This window comes from Hyla sarda, chromosome 1 (assembly GCF_029499605.1).
Source record: "Hyla sarda isolate aHylSar1 chromosome 1, aHylSar1.hap1, whole genome shotgun sequence".
NCBI classification, from domain to species: Eukaryota; Metazoa; Chordata; class Amphibia; order Anura; family Hylidae; genus Hyla; species Hyla sarda.
The window spans coordinates 145,275,354-145,290,612 of NC_079189.1; the positions used below are offsets into that span (position 1 = coordinate 145,275,354).

The window sequence follows — 15,259 nt, forward strand, 5'->3', positions numbered from 1 at the left end:
CGTGGTCTCAAATGGCTGGAGGTGCTCAACCCCAAATGCAGTTGTGCATATATACTGGGGGAGCAGATCCTGCCCTTGTAGTCCGTTGCTATGGGCGATCCCCAGCATAAAAATGCATACAATGGAGGATGCCTGCAGTGGACTACAAGTGCCACAATAGAATCCTATACCAGGTAAACGGTGTGGATGTGTAACAATTAGAATAATACAATACAGAAATGTAGGTGCACTACTGTGGTAGATGTATACAATGACATTGGCTAATCCCTCAACACTAATGTTAAAATTGAGACATTCGCCAGTGTATCCTTATATGAAGGACACACCAGAGCCCGCACACCAACGCCAAGGTTTCTCAGATGGCACGGGACCTAACGCTAACCTACCTGTGCGTAATAAGCAAAAACCAGGGGCCAGTGGGCAATTACAGCAGCACTAGGTCGACATGTAGCAGGCTATATGTCGACCTAGTGCTGCTGTAATTGCCCACTGGCTCCTGGTTTTTGCTTATTACGCACAGGTAGGTTAGCATTAGGTCCCGTGCCATCTGAGAAACTTTGGCGTTGGTGTGCGGGCTCTGGTGTGTCCTTCATATAAGGATACACTGGCGAATGTCTCAATTTTAACATTAGTGTTGAGGGATTAGCCAATGTCATTGTATACATCTACCACAGTAGTGCACCTACATTTCTGTATTGTATTATTCTAATTGTTACACATCCACACCGTTTACCTGGTGTAGGATTCTATTGTGGCACTTGTAGTCCACTGCAGGCATCCTCCATTGTATGCATTTTTATGCTGGGGATCGCCCATAGCAACGGACTACAAGGGCAGGATCTGCTCCCCCAGTATATATGCACAACTGCATTTGGGGTTGAGCACCTCCAGCCATTTGAGACCACGTTTTTTGTTGTTGTTTGTAAATTTATACGTGGAGGTGTGTAAACTCCATATGTTAATGCGCCTTGAACATTTTCCAGGCAGCATTAGGGTTGCACCTGTGAGGCCATGCACCTATATCAGCCAACTTGGGTGGGGCTTGTAGCCTCTCTCCCCCCTTCCATTGTATGTGTGCTTAGTCACGCTGGAGGGAACTGGGTGGGAGCAGGCTACATGTCGACCTAGTGCTGCTGTAATTGCCCACTGGCCCCTGGTTTTTGCTTATTACGCACAGGTAGGTTAGCGTTAGGTCCCGTGCCATCTGACAAACCTTGGCGTTGGTGTGCGGGCTCTGGTGTGTCCTTCATATAAGCATACACTGGCGAATGTCTCAATTTTAACATTAGTGTTGAGGGATTAGCCAATGTCATTGTATACATCTACCACAGTAGTGCACCTACATTTCTGTATTGTAGATTTGTAAATTACTTTCAGTACTTATGAGCTTCTGAAGTTAAGGTTGTTCTTTTCTGTCTAAATGCTCTCTGATGACACCTGTCTCGGGAAACGCCCAGTTTAGAAGAGGTTTGCTATGGGGATTTGCTTCTAAACTAGGCGTTTCCCGAGACAGGTGTCATTAGAGAGGACTTAGTCAGAAAAGAACAACCTTAAAGGGGTATTCCAGGCAAAAACTTTTTTTTATATATATCAACTGGCTCCGGAAAGTTAAACAGATTTGTAAATTACTTCTATTAAAAAATCTTAATCCTTCCAATAGTTATTAGCTTCTGAAGTTGAGTTGCTGTTTTCTGTCTAACTGCTTTCTGATGACTCACGTCCCGGGAGCTGTCCAGCTCCTATGGGGATATTCTCCCATCATGCAAGGGATATTCTCCCATCATGCACAGCTCCCGTGACGTGACATCATCATTGAGCAGTTAAACAGAAAACTTCAGAAGCTAATAACTATTGGAAGGATTAAGATTTTTTAATAGAAGTAATCTACAAATCTGTTTAACTTTCCGGTTTGATATATAAAAAAAGTTTTTGCCTGGAATACCCCTTTAACTTCAGAAGCTCATAAGTACTGAAAGGATTAAGATTTTTTAATAGAAGTAGTGACAAATCTGTTTAACTTTCTGGAGCCAGTTGATAAATAAAAAAATAGTTTTTTCCTGGATAACCCCTTTAAGTGTTAGAGGACCTCTCAAGATATATCCTTAAGGACCTGGGCTTTTTCTGTTTTTTCATTTGAGATGTTTCCTCCTTAATTTTAAAAACTCATAACTCTTTAAATATTTCACCTAAAATTCTATCTGATGGCTTATTTTTTGCGTCTCTAATTCTACTTTGTAATGACATTAGTCATTTTACCCAAAAATCTACGGTGAAACGGGGAAAAAAATCAATGTGCGACAAAATTGATGAAAAAAACACTATTTTGTAAGTTTTGAGGGCTTCCGTTTTTACACAGTACATTTTTTGGCAAAAATGACACCTTATCTTTATTCTGTAGGTCATACGGTTAAAATGATACCCTACTTGTATAGGTTTGATTTTGTATCACTACAGAAAAAAATCTTGAATGTATGCAGGAAAATTTATATGTTTAAAATTGTCATCTTCTGACCCCTATAACTTTTTTATTTTTCTGTGTTCAGGGTGCTATGATTTTTTGCGCCGTGTTCTGAAGTTTTAGCGGTACCATTTTTGTTCTGATCAGACTTTTTGATCACTTTTTATTCACTTTTTTTGGAATTTTTTTGCGCGTACGCCATTGAACATGCGGTTTAAAAAGCAGTATATTTTTATAATTCGGACATTTCCGCACGCGGCAATACCACATATGTTTATTTTTATTTTAATTTACACTGTTTTTTTTTTTTTTTTTTATTCTTGGAAATGCCGGGTGATTAAAACTTTTATTTGGGGAAGGGATAATTCGAAGGGTTAATGATTTTTTTTACACTTTTCTTATGCAATATTATAGCTCCTATAGGGGGCTATAACATTGCATTAACTGATCTTTAACACTGATTGATGCATCTCCATAGGAATGAATCAATCAGTGTTTTCGGCAATTGATTGCTAAAGCCTGGATCTCAGGCTTGAAGCATTCATTCGGCGATCGGACAGCGCAGGAGAAGGTAAGAAGACCACCTCCTGTGCTATAGCTGTTTGGGATGCCGTGATTATGCCGCAGCGATCCCGAACAGCTCCCTGAGGCACTTTCACTTTCGTTTTTAGCCACGCGGCTCAGCTTTGAGCGCGCGGCTAAAGGGTTAATAGAGTGCAGCCCCGCGATCGGTGCCGCGTGCTATTAGCGGCGGTTCCCGGCTTCACAATGACGCCGGGCCCGCCACGATATGATGCGGGGTCGCCGTGTGACCCCGCGTTATATCGCAGGACCGGGACTCATGACGTACGTGTACGTCATGGGTCCTTAAGGGGTAAATACTGGTAAAGTGGGGCAAAAAGTATTTAGTTAGCCACCAATTGTGCATGTTCTCCCACTTAAAAAGATGAGAGGCCTGTAATTTTCATTATAGGTATACTTCAACTATGAGAGACATAATGAGAGAAAAAAAATCCATAAAAGCACATTGCCACTTTGTTATATACCCTGTGTTGGCAATGACCGAGGTCAAGCGTTTTTCTAGGGGGGTTGAGATCTGGAGACAGGTCACTGGTCACTCTAGGACCTTGAAATGCTTCTTACAAAGCCACTTGCCCGCAACCTCCTTGTCCGCGGGTGGGTTTGGGATCATTGTCATGCTGAAAACCCAGCCACGTTTCATCTTCAATGCCCTTGCTGATGGAAGGAAGTTTTCACTCAAAATATCACGATACATGGCCCCATTCATTCTTTCCTTTTCATGGATCAGTCACCCTGGTCCAATTGCAGAAAAACAGCCCCAAAGCATGATGTTTCCACCCCCATGCTTCACAGTAGGTATGGTGTTCTTTGGATGCAACTCAGCATTCTTTCTCCTCCAAACACAACGAGTTGAGTTTTTACCAAAATCTTCTACTTTGGTTTCATCTGACCATATGACATTCTGCCAATACTCTTCTGGATCATCCAAATGCTCTCTAGCAAACTTCAGATGGGCCCAGACATGTACTGGATTAAGCAGGGGGGCACGTCTGGCACTGCATGATTTGAGTCCCTAGCGGCGTAGTGTGTTACTGATGGTAGCCTTTGTTACTTTGGTCCCAGCTCTCTGCAGGTCATTCTCTAGGTCCCCCATGTGGTTCTGGGATTTTTGCTCACTTTTCTTGTGATCATTTTGACAAGACCAAATACTTATTTTCCCACCATAATTTGCAAATAATTTCTTTAAAAAATCAGACAATGTGATTTTATGGATTCTTTTTCTTATTATGTCTCTCATAGTTAAGGTATACCTATGATGAAAATTACAGGCCTCTCTAAGTTTTTTTTTTAAGTGGGAGAAATAACTGACTAAATACTTTTTTGCCCCACTGTATAACAATTTTGCAGAATTGACAGGTTCTTTTTAATTCCAGCTGAGGTCTCTTTCAGCTAACCCTAAGGGTAAATTCACACTGGCGGATTACCGTGGAGTTTCTAGCTGTGGGTTTTAGCCGTGGCAGGTTCTCCATTGCAGACCCCTTTGCCGTCAATGTAATCCGCTGTGGATTTTCCACTGCGGGTAATGCGTGATGTACCCTATTGAAGAAATGTTTTACCTTCTGAATGTCTGCCACAATACCCAGACCTACAATGTCCTACAGAGCTAACCCTAGATCACCATAGGTTTCTGCCATGATCTAATTAGTAGAACTGTGGTAGTTCCAGGTATTAAACCACTAATACAGAAACAACATAATACAGTGCCAAAATATTTGAGCACATTGCATAAAGTATAGCTAAGTCATACTAATAACTTTTCAAAATAAGAATATTTAATAGTAAAAAAAATTGTTGCAAAGATGCCTTTACTGGATAATTAAAAGTTCAGACTCATATTAAAAATTGCCTGACACAAATCTCAGTTGTCAAACTGAAAGCTGCCACATATAAAGAATTGCTGAATTCCCACAGTGTATAAAGTCTTAGGCCCCTTTCACATTGTGTTTTCAGGATACATTACTGGCAAAAAGATATTACGGAGGGAAAGGACTAATGTGTCCAGGATGTGCTCTATAAAACTTAGCTTTTAATATCACAATTATAATAATGTATAAACCAGTGTCCATGTGTTATGACAAAAAATGTAAGCAACTCGGTCTTGTTTGAGACATCAACAAGGTTTACTCGGGGCTCTGCAGGACCCAGCCAGTCCCAAGCAACCTATCACTAAAGGATGCAGTTATTTGCAGACCTATAGTGAAAAATACATATTATCAACTCCCAACGCGTTTCTGCTCGCTTGTATGTGGCAAGCGTCCTCAGGGGGTACAAACAAAAGAACAATTCGATGACCGAGAGGATATAGATTATATAGTTACATATACATATCCATCAACTGTTAAGAGAAAAAAGTTTCCATAAATGCACAATAGAGATGTCAAATAAGTACAAAATGACATCAATAGCATAACAGGTAAATAAATGCAGTGACCCAGGAACCTAAAAGAAATTTCTATCCCTATGACAACCTGCAAGGTAAAATAATATATGCAAGGTATTTGTTCCTGTGGGGAAGAAAATACTATCCCTAGGGTCACTTAAGCACACACAAAAGAGAAAAGAAAGCCCATTTTGAGGGGACGGACCTGATAGTGTATAGATAGTAATAACTCACGGGTAGCCGAGCTGCAAACTGTATGCAGACGCAGTCCCGCTTTCAGCGGGAGCCGGAGTTGTCCGGCCGCTCTCTCCTCGTTAGGGGAGTGGTGGCGTCTGACGTCACGTCCGTCGGCTGATCTGCTTATATGCAGCGCGGCACGCACCGACCTAAATTTCTTCCAGGTCCGTCCCCTCAAAATGGGTTTTCTTTTCTCTTTTGTAGGTGGATCTGGTTCACACTGACTGCATCATATTTCTGTGTGCTTAAGTGACCCTAGGGATAGTATTTTCTTCCCCACAGGAACAAATACCTTGCATATATTATTTTACCTTGCAGGTTGTAATAGGGATAGAAATTTCTTTTAGGTTCCTGGGTCACTGCATTTATTTACCTATTATGCTATTGATGTCATTTTGTACTTATTTGACATCTCTATTGTGCATATATGGAAACTTTTTTCTCTTAACAGTTGATGGATATGTGTATGTAATATGTGTATAATCTATATCCTCTCGGTCATCGAATTGTTCTTTTGTTAGTACCCCCTGAGGACGCTCGCCACATACAAGTGAGCAGAAACGCGTTGGGAGTTGATAATATGTATTTTTCACTATAGGTCTGCAAATAACTGCATCCTTTAGCGATAGGTTGCTTGGGACTGGCTGGGCCCTGCAGAGCCCCAAGTAAACCTGGTTGATGTCTCAAACAAGACAGAGTTGCTTAAATTTTTTGTCATAACACATGGACACTGGTTTATACATTATTATAATTGTGATATTAAAAGCTAAGTTTTATAGAGCACATCCATGACACATAAGTCCTTTCCCTCCATATTATTTATGCTGGATGTATTATTTGTTACTGTGGGCGTGGCGTAGATCCCCTTCAAATTGTTCTAAGTTTTTTTGTAATTTTCAAAAAGATATTACAGCACAAATGCCGCAGATTACCCAAGGCATGCCAACTGACTTTAATAGCCCAAATATAGTCTACTAGTAGTTGCGATCGGTCTGTTTTCTGAATGTATACCAGTTTTTACAGGACTTAAAAGTGTAACCTACACCATTTCAACATATAGTGACAACATGCCCTTGTAATGTGAATTGGAGTATTAATGAGCTCAAAAACACATTACAATAATGCCTAGTATCTGTTTATTTTGACATTTGCAACTAATGGTTTTGTGGTGTCCCGGTACAGGACCTTGTCCTGTCCCTGTCTAAAGTCCCCTCAGCTAGAGTCCCTCCATTCCACAGGGCTCTCCTGCAGGGCTTCCCCCTTGGTCGCCTCATATAAATATCTTTTTATAGTGTATAAATGTATAGGACCTACCCAGGTCACTTGGTATATCAAAATGGTTGTATAGATATTTGGGACCTTCCGGGGTCATGTGTTAATGTCATGTGATGTACCCAGAGTTTTCTGGGTTCAGGACTTACAGGCTTTGCAACCAATGGAATTAGTCCAGTCCCCTTAATATATAAGGGACTGCAGTCACTAAATTCATCCTCTTCTCTCTGATCTCCCGGATCCAAAGCAAGCACAATCAGCTCAATTCATTCATCTCAACTAGGCCAAAGCCTAAAGAACCAGCAGCCACTAAAACCGTGAGTTATAAAGCTCAACCTACAAATCCTGTGTGACTAATATTCCACCCAAATCTTATAATTAGTAGCACAGTGGCCTGGTTAAAGCTAAAGTCTATTAGTCCCAGCAAAGCCTGTGAGGAACCTGCATCTCGGGTACCTCAAGAGAAACTGTACAATTGTAAAGACTTTTGCATAAAAGTTCAAGTAAAAGTTTCCAGTTATCTCATAAAATCTGCTGTGGACTTTCCATTTATTATCCCTGCCGTTTGTGGGTCGGTTGGCTGCAGGATCTCCAGTACTAAGCAAACCGCACCCTGGCGTCCCGCCAAGTAAGGGTTAATACCACCAATCCCTTCATTCACCATTGCAACACCCCAGGCACCACAGTATAGTCTAGAAGATCATTTCTCAGAGTTTTCAGCATGCTGCTTATTCTTTTAGTCATCATCTATGTGTGGTTTAAACATTCGACTAAAGTCTACGTATTGCTTCTATTGCTTACTCTTTCCATAGGTCTCAGACATTATGTAGTCTTGTGATGTCGAGTTACTTGCCTTACTGTGAATTCATGACCTTTTATTTAGGCACTTCACAATGTTTGGTATAGTATTTTTTTCCTTTCTTATAACTGGAATTATTTTCCTCTTCTTTCTTGACAGACGCATCTCCCTGGCTAGCCCTCGGCAGATATTTAAAGCATCAAACATGACTCAGCGTTGGCAGCACAGAGAAATCTCAAACTTTGAATACTTGATGTTCTTAAACACAATAGCTGGTAAAGTAGTGACAGTATATTCTCTGTTGACCAATTTTTACCTAGGGATTTTATTTTATTTATTTCAGTTTGCATATTCATTCTGAAATAACTGTAGGGTTTGAAGCATTGACAAAAGAAAAAGACATTAGATAGAAAGGATGGATGGGTAGATGTGTGTTAGGGTATGTTGAACTTATGTTTTAAGCAAGTAAGCTCTCCTCCAGAGGTTAGAAACTGTCTCTCTCTATTGCCACCTGTAGCTAGTTACCCTCTAAGTCAATGTCCAAGCCATTAAAGATCCTTGAAACATGACTAGGGATACCAGCCAAACTAGGAGGGCTGATCTGCAGATAGTAGTGTTTTTGGCATACTATCCAAAAACTATATCTTAATGATTTAATATGTCAGCTGACATCTGTTTAAAATAAAATGCACATATATGATGCCGATGTCTATTCCACTGATCTATGACTGAGCAGAAGCATGTACGTTATTTTGATGTTTTGACAGGACGAACCTACAATGACTTGAATCAGTATCCAGTTTTTCCTTGGGTTATCACAAATTATGAATCTGAAGAGCTGGATTTGACCCTCCCGAGCAACTTTAGGGATTTGTCAAAGGTTGGTGCTATTTTCTAGTCATGTTGTTAATTGACTGTATGCTATGGCTAAAAACGTGTTTTAGTTTTTCCAATATATGTAAGTTTTTTTTAATGTGGTTATATTTGATGTACTTGTATCCTCCATAACGCTTGTTTGGAAGGAGAGTATTGCTTTGGCAGTTACTATACTGCGGTTCTATGCAGAAAGAAATGCCTTTTAACCAGTTTTCAAAAACCTTTCAACATCAGACTTGTGAAGAAAAATTCTTGACTATCTTAAATAGGCTAGCACTTCCCTGACATATCAAAGAGCATTAACAGCTAAATTGCCGTGCAGCACCCAACGTTTCCTATAGACACTTTGTTTTAGAAAAAAAATCCACTGCAGCTTTTGATGCAGTATTCTGAGCCAAAGCCATAAGTGAATCCAGCAGGAATGCAGACAGGTGTTCAATGAAATTTTTAGCAGAATGAAATTTGACAGCAAACCTCTGGACACTTTTAAAATTGACCCTTCTTGGCCAAACTGTACTGAGCATAGTCAAAAATAACTTTCAAGTTTGTGAACTACAGGTTAAGCAATCTTTTACTTTATCTATTTACTGTACTACCAATACTTAATGCTGATTTTCAGAGCATATCCTTGTAAGGACCACAGATAAGGGAATCTTTGAAGTTCTGTTCTTAGTAAACATCTTCTCATGACTGTCACAAAACTGGGAGAAGTAAGGAGATGTAGAGGATTTGGAGCTTGTATGAGAAAAATAGAGTGTAACGGTAAAATAAATGGACACTGTGAAATTCAAAAACCTTTTTTTATGTTGTACATTTTGGCAGAATATTAACAGTACTCCTCTGTGCTCCCTCCTGTCTGATAGGACTCTTCTGTGCTCTCTCCTCTGTGATAGGACTCCTCTGTGCTTTCTCCTGTCTGATACGACTCTTCTGTGCTCTCTCCTGTCTTATCAGACACAGAGAAGTGCTAGCACACCCTCACTTACTGGACCTTGTCCATGCATGTGCTTCAGCTTGGACAAAGCCATGTTTTTTTAAGCCATGATATCTATAAAAAGGAAATAACATTTTCTTATGAAGTACATTAGAAAGGTTGATATTTTTCCAAGATGTACAACATGTAAAAAGTTTTTGATTCGTACAGTGCCCCTTTAAGTTAGTCAGCATAGAATACAAAAGAGGTACATTTAAAAAGGTTATGCCAAGATGACAACCTGACCTATCTACATGATCTGTTTGGCCCCAACTGTTGTGACCCCTACGATCATGACACAATGGTCCCAAGTGCCCCTGTTGAAATGGAGGGGTGATTGAGAATGGGTAAGCCACTATAAACAGGGACCCTTGAGACTCCTATTCTCAAGCCAGTCTTAGATGACGGACCCTCGCCAATTAAATTATTTTCACATATCCCATGATAAACTGCTATCTGATAAGCTTTGATCTTGAGATCAACACTTAGACAGATGAAACACAACTCTTGTTATTTATGTTAGTTTCTCTTTTAATTCTATATTTCAAAATGAATTGCCTGGATCCCATTTTCAGTTTTATTTGCGACGAGCTGTGGCTTGTCTCAATACTTACTAATCAGCATTATTTTTATAAATGTTACTGTCTGGGGACACAGCCTAGTTGCGCTGGTAGTTGATTAATGTAACAGTGTTATCTTCTAGCACTTGGCTCTGCAGGTTTATTGACATGTTATTTGTGAAGAGTGAAAATCTACAATGACTATTGCAAGACATGAGTTTTGTTTTGGCTTGAAGTTCCATAGATAATCTACTTGTTACAGCAAATCTCCATCTTTTAAGCTACTATTAGGTTATACTTAAGAACTGTACTTTATTGCTCCAAAGTGTAATTCAGTATTTTGCCCTCCTAAGATAACTTAACTGAAACACAATTCTCGGCTGTGCCACCCCAGACATCCAGTGCACGGAGCGACCTTCGCTTCGTGCCAGATGACTGGCGATGCGGGGCGGAGGCTCATGACATCACAGTCACGCCCCGCTCATGACGTCACGGCCATGCCTTATTTTTTGGATAGGGGATAAGATATCTTGGGCCGAGTACCCCTTTAAGTACCAGGACGCAAGGATGTACACCCTTCGTCCTGGACGGGTTAAGTTATATCCTGTTAGAACTACTGTATAATCAGTGGTTCCAGTTTAGTTGCATTGTTAAACAGGAGTCTGAGATGGTCTGACATTTACTGCCTTTCTCATCAGGCTCAACAAAGCCGTCCACCCATACCTTACATTTTAACTCTGAATCTTTCGATTGACTTCCATATATAGTCGGAAGATCACCACAGGCTTAAAGGAGTATTCCAGGAATTTTTTTTTATTTGACTATACTAAAGTAAGTGTAGTCCATAATATAGTGTCTGTAATTGTGTGTGACGGTGGTCTCGCAATTCTTTTCTGTTTTACAAAAGCATACAAAATTAATAAAGTCTTGGGTATTCCCAGGTTGCAGTGCGGCCGAGACATGACATCACTAGTCAGGTGTGCAAAGGGAGCTTGTCCTGCTTCAGTGCAGTGGATGGAGCAACCGTTGGTTGAGAGAGAGATCATTTTGCAACAGCAGTAGGCACTCTGGTTAGAAAACACTGGTCTTTTGAATGGAACTCAACTAATTAGGGTTTTAATGGGTGGGGGTGGCTGATGTGTGGAAGGGAAGAAAGTGACCTCACACTTACAAACATGGAACTATGGGATGTGTAGTTTGAGAGAACAAACTCTAACAGGAAATACCCAGTTCACAAATAGATAGTCACAGCATTATGGTGATCTCACAGTTATTATAATCTCACAACACAGCCATTTTGCCGCAAGACAAGCACAGATCCTTCATAAGAATGTCCATTACTGTCTGGCAGGTACATACTTAAATCACCTTATAGTGGATTACCCCTTTAACAGCACATGGACAACTTGTTTAGTTTACAGTAAGAATAAGATGCTTATAAAATTTTGATCCAGGTTAAATTGAATGCATATGTAAAGATAAAAATATAAAGTTTAAACCACCTCAATTTCTTTTACACTTTTTCAGGAATTTAGGGTTTCAAGATTAAAATGACAATAAAGGCCTAAAAAAATAAATAAATAAATAAACACATTAAAGGATGTTTCAGATTATTATAACTATATTGCGGATGAGATTATGTGCTGATCCTTATTAGTGTGAAATAATATTTTACTACAGCTGTATAAATAGAATTACAAACCAAGCATAAACCTAGGTGTTCTCTTATCATTGGGTTAATGCACACTATATGGAGTTGCTGTGGATATTTGGAGCAGAAATTCACATGGCAGATCTGCAGCAGATTAAAGTACCATCTACATCTCATCTACACATGACAGAAATTTTCCTGGCTAATATTGACCCGAGGTTCACAGCATGTCAATTGATGTAACAGCTTTGTCACAGATTTTTTCCCAATTAAATAAATGTAGAAGGTCATAATAATAATACATTTTTAATAATTTTATTAAAACGTTTTCATAATTTTTTCATAATAATTTTTTCCCATCAACATGATATAATTTTATAATGTAAAATGTCTTTGACTGGAGTAAGAGATCACCAATATGTTCTTTACACTAGCTTCTGCATAGCGTGTTCTTAACCATATAGATAAACGCATACAGCTATTATAATAAGCAAAACATAGAATGGAAGACTATTCTTGAAGCATATTACAATATACATTGTCATGATATTGTCCATGTCATTCAATAACCAGTATATAGAGGTAGGTAGAATTATTATTCCATCGTGAAACTTCCCAGCCAGTTCTCTTGAAATGTTCCTTTAGTCTTTCGGTTTTAGATTTTCCCTTTTTATGCATTTATGGCTTCTTATATTATGGATGACACTACAGACACAGGAGGGAGGCTGGGAGCTGAAGAATGAGAAAACTTGTACGAGCTGTCTGTCTAGTACACAGACAAAGGCTAGATAAGAGACAGATCTGCATTTAGTGACTGAAGTGGAGACACATGACAGTAAAATGACTTTCTACAAGAGCTTAGGTTATATACACACTAGTCAGAGTTAAAGCTAGAAGGATATTCTAGAGGTTAGGACCAGTTCATAAATTCATTGTGGCCCTGAAAATATTTCTATAGTAAAATAATAAATTCTGCAGCAGATCAGTCTAGATTTTCTAGTATCTGTGTTAAGCAGTCCTAAAGTTACTGTAAATTGGTGCCTGACCCATTATCCTCCATTTTTGGGAAATTAAAGTGAAAAAGCTCCAACAGTAGAGTGGCTTGATTTACCAATGGACAACATATATGTCACTGTTTTTACATTTTTATTTACATTAGTGATATTGAATAACTGAGAAATCACTGTTCCTAGGTATACCACGAGTCAACTGAAGTCGTATACAGAAGTGCTTGAAAGGGTTACTCATTAAATACAAATTTTGTAATGGCACTGTTTTTATAGTAATATAAAGGGTAACACGTGATATTATTTTAGCAGATGTGAAATTTAATTATTAATGCTATTTGGAATGTTGTCTTGGCGACATACGTAGGGTTTTTAATATTGCTCTCGTAGTGTGTAAGAAGGAATTATTTACATAGATTTCCAAGGCTGAGCGGCCCCGTTTATGTGACTGCACGTTTAGTGAAGGAATTCCTTTGTGCGGAAGAGCAGGCTTCTTCATACTAAAATATGTAATACCCATGTTCCTATGTTTTTTATAGTTATGAAACTTCTTACTCCTCTGTAAATCACAAATTCTAGCTTTGTGTTTTGGATGATATTCATTACACTTTGTAGCAATGTCTGCTCATAGTTATGCTGAGTGCCACATGAAGGATTCCAGCACTATCAATAGATAAAATTGAGCGCACAATACCCGGTAGCCGCTCTGCTCTATATGATGTTCAGACTCCTGGAGTACATGCTTTACTGTTCTAATTACTCGTAACGTTACCATTGTGTTAGAGGAGCTACTGATTTTCCACAGATTTGCTATAGTCCTTTTATAAAAGAGAAATATTAAAGCATACATTGTGGACCTCATTGATTTTTAAATAATGAATAAAAAAAATAGATGATTCCACGAATATACATGCAGCAAGTGGTATAGCCTTATTGCAGAGGTTACATTTACAATAAGACCCTAATAAATCTGGCATACATAAGCTATGGCCTTATGCTGATGGTGGGGTGGGGTTTCTCCCTACTCTGCTCACTCCTGGGATTCCTGAACTCATCAGTGTCATCTGAACCCTGTAAGGGGGAGACGGGACAGACACTTGCAGCATTTACAACGAAGAACAGCAATTTGCTGGAACACTGACCATCAATATATGGTGCTGCAGCAATGAATAGTTTATGTGCAAACGTATATGTTCCTCTGTGTGGGCAAAATTATTGAACTTTTACACCCAATACTGTGGACTATGCTTCAGTACAGTCTATATGACAATGGAGAGGGAGGAGAGAAAGGAGGAATTTGTAATGCTTATAAGGGAACTTCTTCCAGCCTCCAGCAAAGCAGCAGGGACAGTAAGCAGCTGCAAAGAAAAAAACATACGGTGTTTAACAAATAAAATATGCATACTAATGTGCCGAATTTTAGCATTTTTGTAACATTTACAACTAATGTCAGTAACACTTACATTTTTTATTTGCCTAGATGTGTACATATATAGTACTGAATATGGCCCTGTTGTTATCCAGCTACTGATAATTATGTATATGGTGCAAATTAAGCCATAGGGAGGGACCTAGATTTTATACCAGGTGTAGAAGCTTGAAGATACACCTTTGCCTGCAGCTATAAGATTTAGGTGTTTGTTTTTATGTTCTATTTGATGTTACGCTGCAGAGTAAGCAGGCAAATGCTAACCCCTATGGTATTGTGGGATACAAAGCTTGGGAAAGGTCTCTAGGTTTTAGAATACACTATATCACCCTCAAGTTATTGAAGCCCCCCCAAAATTATTTCCTCTGATCATATAATGCGAACGCACTAGAAATATTATTGTACTGTGATTGGTATTATTGTAGCTAAGCTGAATTCATACATTTTGAGGCCTTCTAGTATTGCTGCCGAATCATGTGATCCCTACTTAGGCTGCCATTAAAATACATGCTTTCCTGTGTACATAGGAGATAAGTCTCCCAAGTATATGTAGAACTTTAGTTCGGCTGTTTATGGCTTCCCGGCCACCTCTGGTAGCTCCATCCAGGCTATAGGATCATCCTTCTCAAGATAGGTGATTGTCCCAAAGGTGGAACCTGCTTCCATCAGACATATTTGTCATGTTTGCTGCATAAACCATTAAGGCCAGGATGACATCACCATTCAGCTCCATCCAGGGGAGCTCTGTTTGCTCAGTTTGTTTAAAGTACAGGACTTAAAGTGGTACTCAGGTGGAAAACAATTTATTTGAAATCACCTGGTTCCAGAAAGTTAAAAAGATTTTGTAAATTACTTCTATTAAAAAATTGTAATCCCTCCAGTACTTATCAGCTGCTGTTTACTACAGAGAAAGTTTTTATCTTTTTGAATTTCTTTTCTGTCTGTCCACTGTGCTCTCTGCTGGCACCTCTGTCCGCGTCAGGAACTGTCCAGAGCAGGATAGGTTTGCTATGGGGATTTGCTCCTGCTCTGGAC

At 39.3% G+C, this 15,259-nt stretch overlaps 1 protein-coding gene across 3 annotated transcripts in view; it reads left to right on the forward strand.

Moving 5' to 3' along the window:
• The window catches only part of LRBA (LPS responsive beige-like anchor protein), a 713,883-nt gene that overhangs the window by 519,432 nt on the left and 179,192 nt on the right, over positions 1-15,259 (forward strand). For all 3 annotated transcript variants that reach the window (XM_056562819.1, XM_056562820.1, XM_056562821.1), the window contains 2 exons: positions 7,888-8,003; positions 8,496-8,608. In XM_056562819.1, the coding sequence (XP_056418794.1) occupies positions 7,888-8,003; positions 8,496-8,608 (229 nt within the window). The remainder of the gene's footprint in view (positions 1-7,887; positions 8,004-8,495; positions 8,609-15,259) is intronic.